Source organism: Saccharomyces mikatae (genome assembly GCF_947241705.1).
Source record: "Saccharomyces mikatae IFO 1815 strain IFO1815 genome assembly, chromosome: 5".
Lineage (NCBI taxonomy): Eukaryota > Fungi > Ascomycota > Saccharomycetes > Saccharomycetales > Saccharomycetaceae > Saccharomyces > Saccharomyces mikatae.
This window is the reverse complement of record NC_079260.1, coordinates 193,234-209,347: the sequence shown is the minus strand read 5'-3', so window position 1 is coordinate 209,347 and position 16,114 is coordinate 193,234. Positions and strand designations below refer to the sequence as shown.

At 38.1% G+C, this 16,114-nt stretch overlaps 7 protein-coding genes and 1 non-coding gene across 8 annotated transcripts; 1 reads left to right on the top strand and 7 right to left on the bottom strand.

The window, feature by feature from the left end:
* Positions 1-994: 994 nt before the first annotated feature.
* FAA2 (medium-chain fatty acid-CoA ligase FAA2) lies at positions 995-3,229 on the bottom strand (the record flags this gene model as incomplete). The annotated part of the gene is made up of 1 exon (XM_056221846.1): positions 995-3,229. The coding sequence occupies one exon, from the start codon at positions 3,227-3,229 to the stop codon at positions 995-997; it is 2,235 nt and encodes a 744-aa protein (XP_056081596.1).
* Positions 3,230-3,542: 313 nt separating this feature from the next.
* On the bottom strand, positions 3,543-5,162 carry HEM14 (oxygen-dependent protoporphyrinogen oxidase; the record flags this gene model as incomplete). Its single annotated transcript, XM_056221845.1, has 1 exon — positions 3,543-5,162. The coding sequence occupies one exon, from the start codon at positions 5,160-5,162 to the stop codon at positions 3,543-3,545; it is 1,620 nt and encodes a 539-aa protein (XP_056081595.1).
* A 319-nt stretch (positions 5,163-5,481) lies between these two features.
* PRP22 (DEAH-box ATP-dependent RNA helicase PRP22) lies at positions 5,482-9,030 on the bottom strand (the record flags this gene model as incomplete). Its single annotated transcript, XM_056221844.1, has 1 exon — positions 5,482-9,030. One exon carries the CDS (start codon positions 9,028-9,030, stop codon positions 5,482-5,484), a length of 3,549 nt encoding a protein of 1,182 aa, XP_056081594.1.
* Positions 9,031-9,337: 307 nt separating this feature from the next.
* On the bottom strand, positions 9,338-9,934 carry PRE1 (proteasome core particle subunit beta 4; the record flags this gene model as incomplete). Its single annotated transcript, XM_056221843.1, has 1 exon — positions 9,338-9,934. One exon carries the CDS (start codon positions 9,932-9,934, stop codon positions 9,338-9,340), a length of 597 nt encoding a protein of 198 aa, XP_056081593.1.
* Positions 9,935-10,579: 645 nt separating this feature from the next.
* Smki_5.trna7E lies at positions 10,580-10,651 on the bottom strand. The gene has a single exon. It is a non-coding gene; the product is annotated as a tRNA-Glu (tRNA).
* Positions 10,652-12,005: 1,354 nt separating this feature from the next.
* TIR1 (GPI-anchored mannoprotein) lies at positions 12,006-12,809 on the bottom strand (the record flags this gene model as incomplete). The annotated part of the gene is made up of 1 exon (XM_056221841.1): positions 12,006-12,809. One exon carries the CDS (start codon positions 12,807-12,809, stop codon positions 12,006-12,008), a length of 804 nt encoding a protein of 267 aa, XP_056081592.1.
* A 1,904-nt stretch (positions 12,810-14,713) lies between these two features.
* On the top strand, positions 14,714-15,418 carry SMKI05G0860 (bifunctional 4-hydroxy-4-methyl-2-oxoglutarate aldolase/oxaloacetate decarboxylase; the record flags this gene model as incomplete). The annotated part of the gene is made up of 1 exon (XM_056221840.1): positions 14,714-15,418. One exon carries the CDS (start codon positions 14,714-14,716, stop codon positions 15,416-15,418), a length of 705 nt encoding a protein of 234 aa, XP_056081591.1.
* A 130-nt stretch (positions 15,419-15,548) lies between these two features.
* Positions 15,549-15,926, bottom strand: NTF2 (Ran GTPase-binding protein NTF2; the record flags this gene model as incomplete). Its single annotated transcript, XM_056221839.1, has 1 exon — positions 15,549-15,926. One exon carries the CDS (start codon positions 15,924-15,926, stop codon positions 15,549-15,551), a length of 378 nt encoding a protein of 125 aa, XP_056081590.1.
* Positions 15,927-16,114: the final 188 nt, after the last annotated feature.

Below are 16,114 nucleotides of genomic sequence, written 5' to 3'. Positions count from 1 at the left end.
ATAGAAAAGCTATAAATAGTTCAAGGCGTTCCTTTATGTATGCGGCAGCATTTCCCAAGAAAAGGACATATTCATGATGATGGTAAGTGTGGATGTGGGAAGTGAAACGTAAGGGATGAGTGTTGTATGGCGCCCACTTATTTGCTAGGGCAGTATAGCTGGTCAATATATCATTATTTTTTGGGCGGCTCTGATCAGCGATATTGAATATGCCGTCATTTTCTTCTTTTTAGTAGTTAGTATCACCACTGAAGCAACAGTTCATCAACAAACAGATGTAGTGTTTGAATTACTTCTACTGCGGCCGCTGTCACCGCTGTCGTTGCCCATGGTGCCGCTGCACCAGCTAAGACCGCTCCATTTCCAGCTAATACCGCTTCATCTCCATCTGACAAAAGATTTAACTTGATCAAATTAAGTGTCTACGTCTTTGATATAAGAGATCACGTGGCCCAATACTACATTTTGTAAGCTGTCTATCCATTTCAAACTTGTTTAGTCGAACTTGCCGGAGCTGCTTCAAGTACGAGATCACATTACTATGTTGATCCGTATCGCCAGAATGATCACTGGTGTGCCATGGTACTCCTCCATGTTAAAGGCTGCTATCCCTGAGACTTTAATCAATGATGGCAGCTATATCGCTATTTCAAACCAGAGTGCCCCTTTGACTTATAAAACTTCTTATATAATAGGTAATGACGAAAAATTAAAAAAAGAAAAATTTCGACAATAGAAGAATAGTTGGATATGTTAGTTTATATCTAGTCTTATTACTCTTAATCAAATACACTAGCATTATGCCCTACAGTGGTGAAATTATGTTTAGAAAACCTGTTTATACTTACCGTTAATCCATAATACATTCAGTGAGTACCCTACTATTTTTATATATAAAGAAAATAAACTGTCTTACAGCTACTGCACAGATGTGCGTAGACATGTTTACGTGAAAACTCTTTTCTTGGAATTTGTTTCAAATCGTCATGAGTATTTAAAGCTTTTCCGCCTTGATTAGTGAACCTTCGTCGTATAGCTGGTCTAATGTATTCTTGAAGAATTTTGAGGCTTTAGCACGCTTAATTTTAAAAGTCGGTGTTACAACATCATCTTCGAGAGTTAAAGGGTCAAGTCCGACTTTGATGTTGTGTAATTTTTCAAATCCTTGTAATCCATCAATGCATTTATTAATTTTGTTTAAAAACTCCTTTCGTAACTTTTTATCACGGTTCAGGTGTTCTACTAGCAACTTCCCAGTCCATGTTTTCACTTCCGGGTGCTTTGCAGCCAAAATCGGTTGAGCTGCATCAACATCAACACCAACAATCCCAACTAAAAACGTTTTTAAAGGATCTCCGAAGACAAATACTTGTGTAATATAGGGGCATGATGATAAATAGATATTTTCGATTTTCTCTGGAGCTATATATTCACCGTGGGCTAGCTTAAAGAAGTTCTTGACTCGATCAATGACATTAATGCGACCTTTTCCATCGATATATGCAACATCTCCGGTAGAAAACCAACCATCTTGACCAACGACTTTTGAAGTTTCATCTGGGTTTTTAAAATATCTTTCAAAAACCTGTGGGCCCCGAATTTGCAACTCACCTTTCAAATCCTTATCAGCATGATAACCCATTTCTGGGACAGACTTCAATCTACATTCTGCGGAAATACCTATAGCGCCACATGATCCAACATCTTTTTCAAATGGTTCACTCAAGCAGACACCAGCAAAGGTTTCAGTTAAACCGTAACCTTGCCTTATACCAATATCCAGAGCACTCCTCAAAAACAGTAAAGTGTCTTTCGATATGGGAGCCGACCCGGTAATTATGAAAGAGTTATTGGACAACCCTAATGAGTCTCTGATTTTATCAATCAGTACACGATGATAAATTAGAAAATTCATGATCGACTTATCTGGACCACCTTTCGTGGTAAATCTGGCCGATTTAGAGTCTAATATAGTGCTTGCCACGTTTCTCTGAACAGCAGATTTATCCAAGGCATTCTTTATACCTGCTTCGAATCGCGTTAATATTCTGGGAACTAGAGCAATTGCATATGGTTTCAAGACTTTTAAATCTTCTACTAATACGGCTGGGTCTGGGCTATGTAAAAACCCTATCCCAAATCCGATGGCCAAATCATAGGAAATAACCATTCTCTCAAAAATATGAGCTAATGGCAGAAAACACATATCATGTAATTGTTGGTTTCTTTTGTCTAGCGGTACTCTAAAAGTTGAAAAAGCAAATGCTATCCCAGACGCAATATTTCTGTGAGACATTTCTACACCTTTAGGTAAACCTGTGGTACCAGAAGTAAACGAAATCGTATATAAGGAATCTGGAGTGGGTGGAATTGGAGGGATTTTGTTAAGACGACCAACTTGCTCTACTTGCTCCAATGAAAAAAATGTGATTTTTTCATTCAAAGAGTTGTTCTTGACAGATAGAAGTGATTCATTTAGCATACTCAACTCATCATTATTTAATTTTTCCATGCAAACTAGAGTATTAACAAATTTCATATCGGGCAGCATTTTCAATACATGGTACATGTTGGACTTTGCGAAAATAAGAATGGGGGCTTCAGTTAAGTTTAATATGTATTCTGAGGTTTTTGGGCCTAACGTTTCGTACAAGGCCGTATTAGTTAGGGAATATGCTTGACAAGCCAAATCTGTCAGGATCCATTCAGGGTTATTGTGTGATAAAATAGCAACAATAAAGTCATTGGCTTCTAACTGGCGTTTCTTTTTCGTGTTTACTAATGACAAAATACCACTTCCGATATCATGACATCTTTTAGATACTGTGGAATACGACTCGAAACGGTATGTGTCCTCCCAAGTACCGGTAACGCTATCAAATGGTCTTGAACCTAAGCAGTCACGTTGAGGCCATCTTCTGGCAGAAAACATGAAGTGATCGTATGCAGTTTTTAGGTTTTTATCAACACAGCTGATCAAATTTTCCGAAGAAAGGGAACTCCTATAAATTGGACTAAAACCTGACTCATTATCCGAATTTGAAACTGCAACCGCTTGTTTCTTTAAAAAGGTTTTGTACCTTGGCCAGCTGGACAATGGTAGCTGAGAATACAGTTCCTCAATGTATTCATCAGAGCCTTTGGTGTAACCAGCTAATCTAACTTTCAAGTTTTCAAAGCGAGGATCCGATTCAATTAAATCCGTAAGAGCATAATCTGGAGCATACATATTTCAAAACCGACTTGTTCTTAATCTTTTTTGCCAATTACCATTTTTTCAGTACTCTTAGCCATGTATTTCCGGTGGTTTAAATAGTTCTAACCCACCATTGTTCGACTCCCCAACTGATCTCGAGCTTCCCTCATTTTGACTCCAATCCATCGTCAGCCGCTCGGCGTTAAACTCGGACGGCCCGGAAGCTGTCTTAAAAAGACGGTTAAAATGAACAGTCTTTTGATGCTAGCTACTTTTCCTTACTAGCTGATAGTTAGCTCAATTGTGAATAAAACTTGTTTGCGTAAAGTTAACCATATATAAGTACTTATTTACTGAGTTGTAAGGCGTCGTTGAAGCCGTCTACAATCACGTCGGGGACACCGGGACTTTTAGAGAACCCCATTCCACCCATTGAAACTGTTTGGCCGTAGGTTTCTTGAAACATCCTTTCAGCCTTCTCTTGCCATGCATCATAACCTACATGAAATCTTGGTAGACATCTGTCAGCGATAGTGAATTCCCATTTACCAGCTTCCAGATCCTCGTTGCTGATACCCAGGTGATGGTTCAACGCATCTTTGACTGCACTAATGGTTACCTCCTTGGATGGTACTACAGGTACGCCGTGTTCGTTCAGCATATCACCACCTATCATCGCAGTTAGTTTTGTGTATTTCTTGAGAGCGTTGGGGTTTGGAGATGACTTGTTGAAAAGTGGTTTGAAGTTTCTTTCGATAACCGAATCAAAAATCACACCAAGTAATTTTCCTGGATTCTTATTGGATTTGGGTACCAAATAGCCAAAGCCGTGCAGGTTGGTATCTAGTGCATCTTTGTTTGGCAAATAATAATTAACTAAAATAATTGTGTTTGATTGGATTTCATCTAACAACCTGGACAATGAATTCTCATCCTTCGGTAGCAGTTTGGCGATTTTGGATGGTGTAATTGTGAGCCTCAGGTGGTCAAAGCCTTCATATTTGTTTCCAGACTCCACTCTCAACCCGATGGTCTTTTCATTAGCAGGGTGCTTGATTATTTGCATCACCGGATTATCAGTAATTATTTTGACGTTGCTAAAGTCGCCCAAAGCATTTCTGACTATCTTGGGGAATGTTTCCAAACCGCCAGCAAGGCCTAACATAGGATACTTCTTAAGTGTGTTTGATAGGTCTACTAATTTTGACCTATCTTTTCCAAGCGCATTTGAGTAATCGTTGAGGCATCCCGTTAAAGACTGATGGAGACTCTTGCTCTTTTTACTTTTAGATTTTTCGCGCATATTATCAATCATGGCTTGAATATTAGATCCATGCTTGAGTTCGTTGAAATACATTTTCTTGAACGTCCTCTTGGCGCTTAATAGAGCAATATCGTCCCCATAAATTCCTCTTAGTAAGGCACTAATCATATTTTTTGATATGTAGTTATTTCCAAACCTTCTGTCAATTATGGATTCAACACTTTCATCTTGGCCAGGATGTGGTGATTTCTTCCTGAACCATTCTCCCATCATACCTGTAATAAGTCCCTTTCCCAACGGATTCAGAAGAAATTTCAGGGTTGTCGTTACCGAATCAGGAACCTGCACTAGCCTATCACTAGGATCTAGCAAGAACTTTCTGTCTGCAATGCAACCTTTATCAATGCTCTGAACCACGGCTTCTTTACCTAAGTCCCTAAGAGTATCCATAATTAGAACAGTGCCGTCTGATACGCCTCTCAATGTTCTGGGTCCTTTCTCCACCATAATTGGCTTCCCGTTCATGTCTTTTGTGGCACATGAGTATATCCAACCCCCGGTTCTGTTCTGTGATTCAAATAACGTAATCTCAACATCAGGTCTTAATTTACTTAAAAAGTATGTAAAACATAACCCAGAAACACCTCCTCCCACAACAGCAACTTTGGCGCTCGGTTTTAGCTTTGTTAATGGTGACAACATTATTGAAGCTCTCTCCACTATTTCTTTAATCGCGCTATACTAGATATGGTTAAACTGCTATCTTTTGCAAATCCCTCTATTGTTCTTTCCATTACTCTTTTCTTTTTTAAATACGGACTCCGAAGCAACAAGGTCGAAGGCAAGCTGAAAGGCATTTTACAACTAAACGAGCAATGGTAGCTTTTGATTGAATAAATTATTATCATTATTTTGTTATTTGTCCCACGAAATTCTCGTTGAAAGCAAGGTTCGTAAGGATTTATCAAATGTTAAATATAGATCTATAAAAATTGAATAGTAATAATAACAAGGGATGATGTTATCTTTTGATACCTAGTGCCCTTTCTCTCGATTGTCTTATGGAGCTCAATCTCCATGAATTTTGATCCCTGGCAAATTTGTTATGCAAAGGAATGATTTTGGCTCTTTTCCTAGATTGGCTTTCAGCATCAGAAGCTTTATAAAAATGAGGCGCCACCTCGAGAAGCCATTGCGGCTCGATGCTTGTTATCTGTGACATGTATTCCCTGCTAGTCAATACAAGACTATGGTAAATGACGTATTCATATTCCTTCCCGTACAAAGAACTTGAAGGATGTATCCCAACTTCTGTGCCACCATTGATAGTTTTATAACCCACTTGCGAATCTCGCTTAGCTGCATTCATGAAAAACCCTGATACCAAAGTTTTACGTATTAAATCAGGATCGCTGTGGCAACTTATCAATCTCAAACCCATTTTCTTAAATATCATGCTAATTTGGCTTTTGACATCTCTGGCTCTTTTTAAATGTCTGAAGTGTAAGAAGTTTGTTTTACAGTACTGTTCTGAGTAATTAGCCTGTTGCCATCTGGTGTAAACGTTCAATAATGTTAAATGGTCACCGTATGGGTGATGAAATTTTGCCTTCTTGCTATCGGCTTCCAGTTGCTTATCTTTTGGACGATAAAAAACGTTTTGTACCGACAACATTGATATTATAGTGACAATTTCATCAGAGCACTGCTTATCAACAGATGATAATAATGAACGAGAAAGAGTGGGATCCATTGGAAATAAGGACATTTCTTTACCTAGTTTTGTTAATTTTCCCTCATCGTCTAGTGACTGCAGATGATATAATTCTGTGAGTGCGTTAAGCATTAAATTTTTGGGTGGGGGGTCCATGAAGTCAAATTCCAATAAATCATTGATTCCCATGGCCTTTAGCATTAAAATGGTATGAGAAAGATTTTGTCTTTGAATTTCTGGGACCGTGTTTTCCAGCATCTCATTGTAAAATGCGGATTCTGTATAGAGTCGATAACATTTCCCAGGACCTGTTCTACCGGCTCTACCTTTTCTTTGATTTGCCTGTGCTTGTGAGATCGGAGATACTATCAACTGCTCGATACCTGCTCTAGCATTATAAATGTTGATTTTCGCAAATCCAGGGTCCACGACATAGTATATACCATCAATAGTGATAGATGTTTCTGCAATATTCGTAGCAAATACAACTTTTCTGCTGTTTTTTGGAGTGGGTTCAAAAATTTTCGATTGTATTTCACTTGGTAAAGCAGAATAAACAGGCAAAATCAATAATTCACCAATGCTATCACCTAACGTCTTTACCCTATCATATAGTATTTCACAGCAAGAATCTATTTCTTCTTGCCCAGTCAAAAAGACTAAAATGTCACCTGGCCCCTCATTAATATGGATATCGATTACGCAATCCAAAGCTGTCTCTATATAATCCATTTGGGGTGTCTGTGAGTAGAGCACTTCCACGGGAAATGTCTTACCAGGTATGTTAATAATGGGACAGTTTAAAAAATACTCTGAAAATTTAGCAGAGTTCAAAGTGGCCGATGTAACTATTACTTTCAATTCAGGCCTCTTAATAGCTGCTTTCTTCAGCAATGCAAATAAAACATCAGTTGCCACGGTCCTTTCGTGAGCTTCATCTAACATGATAACGGAGTATTTTGACATTTCAGGATCTAGCAAGGCCTCTCTCTGTAACATACCATCAGTCATATACTTTATCCTAGTATCTGGGCCAGTAACATCTTCGAATCTAATAGTATAACCTACATCACGTCCAACTTTGCAGCCAACTTCTTCAGCAACTCTTTTTGCAACAGATACGGCAGCAACCCTACGAGGCTGAGTACATCCAATCATCCCGTAGTTACTGAACCCTTCTTCATCTAAATATTGAGTAATTTGAGTGGTTTTTCCCGAGCCTGTCTCACCAACAATGACTAGAAATTGATTTTCTCGCACAGCCTGCATCAATTCTGATCTCATAGCGTATACAGGCAAAGTCTGACGCTGTGCACTGATTGGCATCGAGGTTCTTTTCCCGTAAGAGATGGGTTCATTCATTCTATTTCTTTCCCATTCAGTAACGACAAGCTGTTTTCTCAACGTTTGAATTTCGTCCTTGGAATCATTCCTATTCTTCGTAGGATCATCAAATGATTGCTTTTTTCTAATCTTTTGTTCGATTTCTCTTTTTTTCCTTAATTTTTCTTCTCTGTGGTCTCTTACAGCATTTGAACCATTCATTGCGGAACGATTCATGAATCCTCTTGGAACTTTTGTTATTTTAGGCATTTCATATTTCCTGGCCCCCTTGACTTGTTCATCCCTTAAAAACTCAGGTCCATCATCTGTATTCAACTCAACATCAATTTCGTCCATATCATCTTCTGGTTCTTCTTTTGGTTTTTGTTCCTTTTCTGCTTTATTTTTGATTGTACTATTCACTTCTCTTGTGGCGGTCAGATAAGAAGTGTTTACGGGTATTTCGTCCTTTAATTCCGGATAATCATCGATAGAAGCAGCACCGCTGGCAATGAGTTGTCGAATTTCCCATCTTTCCGGAGAAGTCAATGCACGCCTTTTAATTTTATTTTTTATCAGCCTCTTTGACTGAGCATCATTGGACCTACCTCTCTCTTGAAAGGTTGCACCGTTCGATTTCTCGATTTCTCCACTTTGTTGATCGATATTTTTCATCGAAAGCGATATTTTTCCATTCTTTTGTATTTTTATTACTTCAACAAACACTTGTTGGCCTTGTTTCACTACATCATTTGTATCCGATATTCTTTGTTCCGACATCTCTGAAATATGTACTAAGCCATCACAGTTCTTTATCTCTGTTCCAAAAATCTGGACAAAACAGCCAAAGGTAGTTATGTTTCTCACTCTACCTTGGTAAACTTTGTGAAGGATGGGGCTGGGATCTAAACTTTCTAACCTTTGCGCTTCTTTTTCTATCTTTGTCTCCACATTTTCTTGGATTTTAGTACTTTGAAAAGCTGGGGCTTCTTCTTTCATTACCGGTGGTGATACAATCTGGTAAATTTTGAAGATTGTCTCATTACCGAGTCCGCTTTGCATGAAGTTCAGTTTTTCCCGGAACTCAGCTATCGATTTAGATTCATTTAAAATGTTAAGTACAAATTCAGTCACAACAGGGTCGTCCAAATCAACCTCATCTTTTAAAACTTGATGAACTTTCTGACTCATTTGTGGATCTATACCAGCGCTTTGTATCTTTTCTTTTTTGTGTTCCTCTGAAAATGCATAATACAATTTAGAACTGTCTTCGTTAGATATACCGACGTCCAAATTTTGGATATTTCGTATAAACTCTTGCGCACTTTCGGATTTATTCATAATATTCAGCACAAATTCAATTATCACAGGGTCATCAGATCCTGTAACCGCTGCTATAACTTTCGATATATCAGACATTTTGGTTATTTTACTCTTTCCTTTGTTGAAAAGTATCTGCCTCCGGTCTGGCGCAACGTTAACTCGCAAAGTGTCGGCATATGAATGAATAATGAGCCATCTCATTGGAACCATTATTATGTACCATTGATTAGATATTTTTACAATATTTCCATACGGGTAACAGAATTACTGCTTTTTGAAATGTTCTAATAAACTAGAATCAGTAGTAACTGTGACCCATCTACGACAGATCAGAAGAGATCAGGAGAGACATCTCACATTGTTAGCCGAAAACGAGAAATTGTCTTGTTTCTGGTACATTGCTATTATAACTGATGAAAAAAACTACAATAGCTTATTTAATTTTATGAACAAATAGGACAATTGCTTTATTATATCTTGAGCGATTATCCCTTTCATGTGATTACAGCAGAGATCTTTACTGTGTCTGGAAATCATCAAGTTGTTTTATACCATCTTTGTCTACAACTTTAACAATGACGCCCTTGAAATCCATGGGCATTCTTCTTTCTAGCTCTTGCACACAAAGTTTTAGTAAATTTAGGCCCTCTTCAGTAGTCATGTCAGGTCTATAATGGCGATCTAGTAAAGAGAATGTATAAAAGCCTGAATAACCATGAGCACCATAAGGTAATTCAACTTTAGTGCCCAAATAGTCAATTTGATATAGTTCTGGTTTGTTCTTCTTTTTGTCGTATCCTCCAATTAATACGTTGACCTGGTAAGGTCTTCTCGATCTAATTGATTTGGCCAGTTCTTGTCTAACAAAACTAGATACGGCTTGTGGAGAAAGTTCATAATCTTCCCTCATAGAGTATAATTGGATGTTGGCTTGGATGTACTCGGCGAATTGAACGGTGTCACCAGCTTCACCAGCAAAACTCATCAATGTGTGTGTCGATAGTTGTCTTGTTTTATCATCCGAATCTTTTAAAACAGAGATACCTCTTGTGACCGCCTTAGAGGACGCTAGGATGACGGAATCCTGTACACGAATTCCAAGAATAATATCCATTTTGTTTTTCTTGCTCCTTATTGTATGTGTACCTATTGAAAAGATGCTTCTATAATTCAATCTTCTTTGTTGACGACTAACTGCTCCCTTTTCCTTATAACTGATATTCAGTACTCACTTTTCTTTATTTTTCGCCACCGTAAAGATTTCGCTGCGAAAGATGCCCCGGCTTGGAAGTGAATAGCGGAGCTATGGTGATGAAACGATATGTGATGATATTAACAAGTTTGAAAATTTCTCGAGAAGTTTTTCAAAAATAAGTACTTTCAAAAATGATCTAAAATGCTTTTCATATAGTGTACATTGCAAACGATTTCATTACCTCAACAGGCGTGCACTTGAACTTTCGCCAGTAAATCTGTGGATCAGTAAGTATAAAAACACCTTATAACAATCGCTTCCCAAAAGCTAGAGGAACTACTTGCTCAAGAATATTTGATTATTCGTCCCGAAATTGCGCTTTAGATATAGGGATGGTAATTGTCTCAGGTAAAACGTTAAAGAAGCAATATGCTTTTCCACATATGAAAGATGTTTTGTTGTTGACATATGTTTTTAAACTTTCAGAACTCAGCACTGGGATATTGGACTTTCCATTGTATTATTTCGTAATAACATGCTATCATCAAGGATAGATGTTAAAAACTCCGATACGGGGAGTCGAACCCCGGTCTCCACGGTGAAAGCGTGATGTGATAGCCGTTACACTATATCGGATTGAATTAATACTTAATATTTCATCTCACAGACTTTCTTATCCAGATATTAAGAGAAATTTCTGATCTAAATTAAAACTTGTTGCTCTCTATCTGTTGGAATAAGTGGTTACAACTATACATTTGTTCGTGTAAATTGGAATAGGTGATGACGGACATTCTTTAACATGATACTAATGATGTTGAGTAAATTAATACTAACATTCTTATGGTGATACCAATTTAAATGGAGTAGGAAAATTCTAATAATAGAATTTCCTGCAGTAATGAGATAAAGATCTATTTATTGTCCAGAACTTAGTATATAAGAAGATGAGTTATCACCAAAATCTTACTATCTATGCTCTGAGTTATGTCTGAACCATTGGGTTTAATACAACCATTCAGCGTGTGTTTTATATACCTCTCTCTCTTATATAACTTAGGAAAGAACGACTTATTCTTAATTATAACAACTTACTAAACCACTAATCATCAACACTATCTGTGTTTTCCATCTGTATTGTAGTTTCCGATGTTGCAATAAAATCAACTATCATCTATCGACTAGTAGTCATACTACTAGTATATTATCATATGCGGTGTTAGAAGATGGCATAAGTTACGAGAAGCTGTCATCGAAATAAGTGGAAGCTGGAATGCAAGGATTGATAATGTAATAGGATAATGACTGACAACATATAAAATGACAATAAAAGCATATACAGAATTATGTAGAATTATGAGTTCTATTTATTGAATTCCTATATCCTCGAGGAGAACTTCTAGTATATTTTATATGTCTAAGTACATTAGCTTTATCAACAATGGAATCCCACAATTGTCTTAAATTTCACCTATTTTTTCATTAGCCATACAGAATTTACTAGAATTCTCTTTAAGAATAAAGAAACTCACGAAAGAGAATCGACAAGTATGCATAATAATACTATTACTTTTTTTTCGTTTATACGTCATCATTCATTATTCTGTAACATTTTCAACCCTCGAGCTTAAGCTCTCTTTTTAAATTCGATGGTTGTTTCCCATAATTTACGTAAACTTCTTGACATCTTATATGATATTATTTTGGCAATACAGATAATGATATTAATCTAGTTCATTGTTAGTAGCCAGGCATTAGTAGTCATGAGTACCAACATTGTCGCCAGGACACTACAGAAATATTACACAAAAGGAACTACGTAGAAAAGACAGATAATGATGAAAAAAATAAAAAAGTAATCTTGTTTTATATGCAATTAAAGAACCGAAACATATTTACAATAATTGTAAAGTAGAAGAACCGAAAGTTAATAGAAAAAAGGGTATGACTATGGTTATTTTTTACGTAGTTATTATGAAAAATTAATAACTTATAACAACATAGCAGCGGCGGCGACAACACCAGCACCCATACCAACGAAGGCCTTAGCAGCACCATTTTCAGTTTGTTGAGCAACAGTCTTGGTAGCTTGGATTTGACCATCAGTAATTTGGGAGATGGCAGAGGCCTTGGCGGAAGAAGCAACGGCAGAAGAAGAAACCTTAGCGGAAGAAGCAACGGCAGAAGAAGAAACCTTAGCGGAAGAAGTAGCAGCAGAAGAGGTCTTGGCTTCAGAGGAGCTTGGGGCAGCAGAAGAAGAAGTCTTGGCTTCAGAGGAGCTTGGAGCAGCAGAAGAGGAGGTCTTGGCTTCAGTGGAGCTTGGAGCAGCAGAAGAGGAGGTCTTGGCTTCAGTGGAGCTTGGAGCAGCAGAAGAGGAGGTCTTGGCTTCAGTGGAGCTTGGAGCAGCAGAAGAGGAGGTCTTGGCTTCAGTGGAGCTTGGAGCAGCAGAAGAGGAGGCATCACCTTCCAAAGACTTCAAAGCTGGTGCTAACCTGGATGAGTACCATGGGACTTGAGTCAACATCTTGCTGACACCGGCAAAGTCAACTTCAGAGTAGAAAGTGGTGTAAGAGTCGTCGGTAGCGGAAGCCAAGGCCATACCTAGGTCCAAAATACCAGCTGGCATACTGGCCAAGGAGAAACCAGAGTTAGGGTCGGAAGCCAAGCTTATGTACTCTTGTATGTTGGATTTAACATCGTTCAAGATAACGTTCAATTCATTGATTTGATCTTGAGTTTGAGCGGAAGCGAAAGCAGCGATAGCAGCGAATAAAGCGATCTTAGTGTAGGCCATGTTTAATTATTGTAATACTTGTTGAAAGCGAATGAAAAGTTTGGTATTTTCTTGGTTGTCTACATACACTGAAGGAGAAAAGATCGCAAAGTTCAAGTCATTGATAAAACTCAAGCCACCTTTTATATAAAAGTCTCTCTCATTCACCTAACTTCTTCTTTTTCCACTGTAAAGGGTCAATTGCATACAAACGCAGTTCAAAACAAAGAAAATAGAAGCAAACGATGTAATCCTTCCGTGGCTGACTGCCATACACTGAAAATCTGTACCAACCGTATAGGCGAAATAAGACCCTTTATGGAACGAGAGAGCGCATTCTTTTCTCTATTGTATTGTTGGGTTCCTTAAACGATTCTGTAAAAACCCAAAACTTCGTTCTTTACTATAAACGCGAGGAAGGACGGATCTGGCCAGGCACAGGCACCAAAATAGGCACTAAAACGGGTCTGGGGTTCTCTTTATTATGCTTCAAGACGCGCTCGGAAAAGTGCCGTTTCTAGCCGTCGTATAGAGATTTCCCCTGAGAAATTTGAACCTCATTAGATCTGTCGATGCTTTCTGTCATTCGTTGGGAGCAGTGTATGCTACACAAGTTAGATCAAGACGGTTCACTCTTGTGCTGCAGGTTGTCGGCTGGGCCTTACTATTTTTGGCAATGGCGTACCGTTTTGTTTACACCCTTTATGAGGAATGAAGCAAAGTGTTGAGCATGTTACCTGAAGCATTCGAAAACCGTTGCTGTGTAAAAACCCTATTTTCATTAAGGATTAATATCCTTGAGAGACGACCAGCTGCCATTTTTTGTTCTTGCAGCACTTATTTCTGTCCTCTATTCGAATAACAATAGAGGGAGGCGGGTAGGTCTAAGTGTAATACAGAGTAAAAACAATGCAAATTGATTGATTTGTAGATTCTATTTGGCATGACATGAACAGGAATGATAATAACGATAAAATTTTGAAGTAAAAGTAAAACAATAGAGGCAATATTAAGCAAAAAGGTAAGTCGAGATACTTGTAAGTATGTATACGTGCGGCGAGGTAGCCATCTAGTAGGCAACGCAAAGAATCGAAGAAGCCTCTTGGCACTTTTATACCCCACTCTTTGGAGTAAGGCCAAAAGCTGAAAATGAAAATAACTTGTTCTTGTAAATCTAAAGAAAAGGATTTTGTAATCTATATTCCCAGTTTTCAACTGAGCAAATCCATGCAGCTTGACGGCGTTTATGGTACCTTTGCTACGCGAGTTAACGTGTAGCCGCACAGGGTACCGAAGGTCCATGAGTGTAAACATTGGATTGAATAGTAAACATTATTATCAAAGAGTGAACATGTTTAAAAATAAGTTAACTCGAATTATGACAACTTGGTCTAAAAAGTTCATTTGCTTTCCTAAATAGCACCTGCACAATTAGGCCGTCTCCATATTAGTTTACATTTAGCTCCATGAACTTGACACCAATGTCATATACACGGAAGAACAACAGTAAAAAAATTATAAAGAAATATAGATTCGAATGTGAATGTTATTCAACACACACTTTCTGTTCATCAAAGCAAACGGAACTAATACAAAGGCAAAAAACGACTGAACATCTTGCTCCTTGAAGTTGGAGAGTACCTCCAACAATATATACGATAAAAGTAGTGAAAGTGCCCGAGTCAAGCTGCTTTTGGGATGCAATCATCAACCCTGCATTGCCAGGAGCCAGAATTGAGATGAGCACCACTAGTACACTGACTGCCCTTACGAATTACTAGTGCAAGTAGTAGAACCCTTGCACCAAGTAAAAAAATATGTAATCTATCTATTAGCCGAGAAAAACTTTGACATGTTATCTCTTCACTTCACAAACTGGAAGAATTGGGGGATAAAAGGGCAGCAATGAAAAAGTACCATTCATAATGTCAACTCTGCAAAAGTTAAGCACATTTTCAACCTGCGATATTTCTGACGGATTATTGAATGTCTATAATATCCCAACGGGTGGCTATTTCCCCAATCTAACAGCAGTTTTCCTACCTCCAAATACATCGATAGCAGGTTCTGCATACACAGTCTTATTTGCACCTATCGATGACCCGAGACCAGCCGTGAACTATATAGATTTTGTACCTCCTGACTCGGTGCTTGTTCTCGCACTGGAATCTCATTTACAAAGTCAATTCCATCCATTTGTTAAAATTACTCAAGCAATATACGGAGGGTTGATGAGTACGAGGGCACAATTCTTGAAATCTAATGGGACAGTGGTATTTGGACGCATTAGAGATGTAGATGAGCACCGGAATTTAAGTCACCCCGTCTTTGCTTACGGTGTTGGATCTTGCGCTCCAAAAGCTGCAGTTAAGGCCGTGGGCATCAATGTACAGTTGGAAATCCTAACAAGTGACGGTGTGACTCAATTGATATGTCCTGGTGACTATATCATTGGAGACAACAACGGAATAGTCCGCATACCAGTACAGGAAACAGACGTTTCGAAATTAATTGCCTATATTGAAAAATCAGTTGAAGTGGATTTACTTGTCGCTGACGACATTAAGGGTGGCATTCCCGCCAAGCAAGCTCAAAAGGATCGAAGGGCAATATTGAAGCAATACATTTGAAGAACGTTATATATACATATATATATATATATATGTTTTCTTTTCCACTACCACCTTATACATCTTTGTTTATGCTACACAATACTCCAAAGAAAGATAATATACGTTCTGATTGTAACTTCGAAGATTCTTAAGCAGAGTAATTCAAGCGGAAAATATCATTGAACACATAGTAAGAGTTTCCATCAGGAATCAAATGGAAAACTTGAGAAAAACGCTGTGGATTCTGTTCTTCGTCAATCAACAGATCACCGGTAATCATAACCAAGACATCGCCATTTGGAGAAGCAGGTTGTGCATCCAAGGTAGTGATACGATGTTGGACTTTTTGAAAGGGCAAAGAGACTAACTTCTCAACAATGTCTTTTGCACCTTGCAATTGACTAGTTTCAAAAGTCAACATGGATTCATTTCTATATAAGTTACCCAATTGACTTCTATCGGTATCAAATTGATTATAGTAAAATTGAGTGAAGTTTTGAGCCAAAGTGTTGAAATCGACAGACATTATAATAATAACAATGATAAAACCTGAATTATTTAGGAGACACTGTACGTTAAGAACTGAAAGGCAGTTGCTTATCATCCTAAATCTCACCTTGCAAGGTTAGAAAATTTTTCCTTGCTTTTTGAGAACCGTGCTTGTGAGACCATGTCACCCGGTATTAATAGAGCGAGTACCAGTTTGGTAAATGT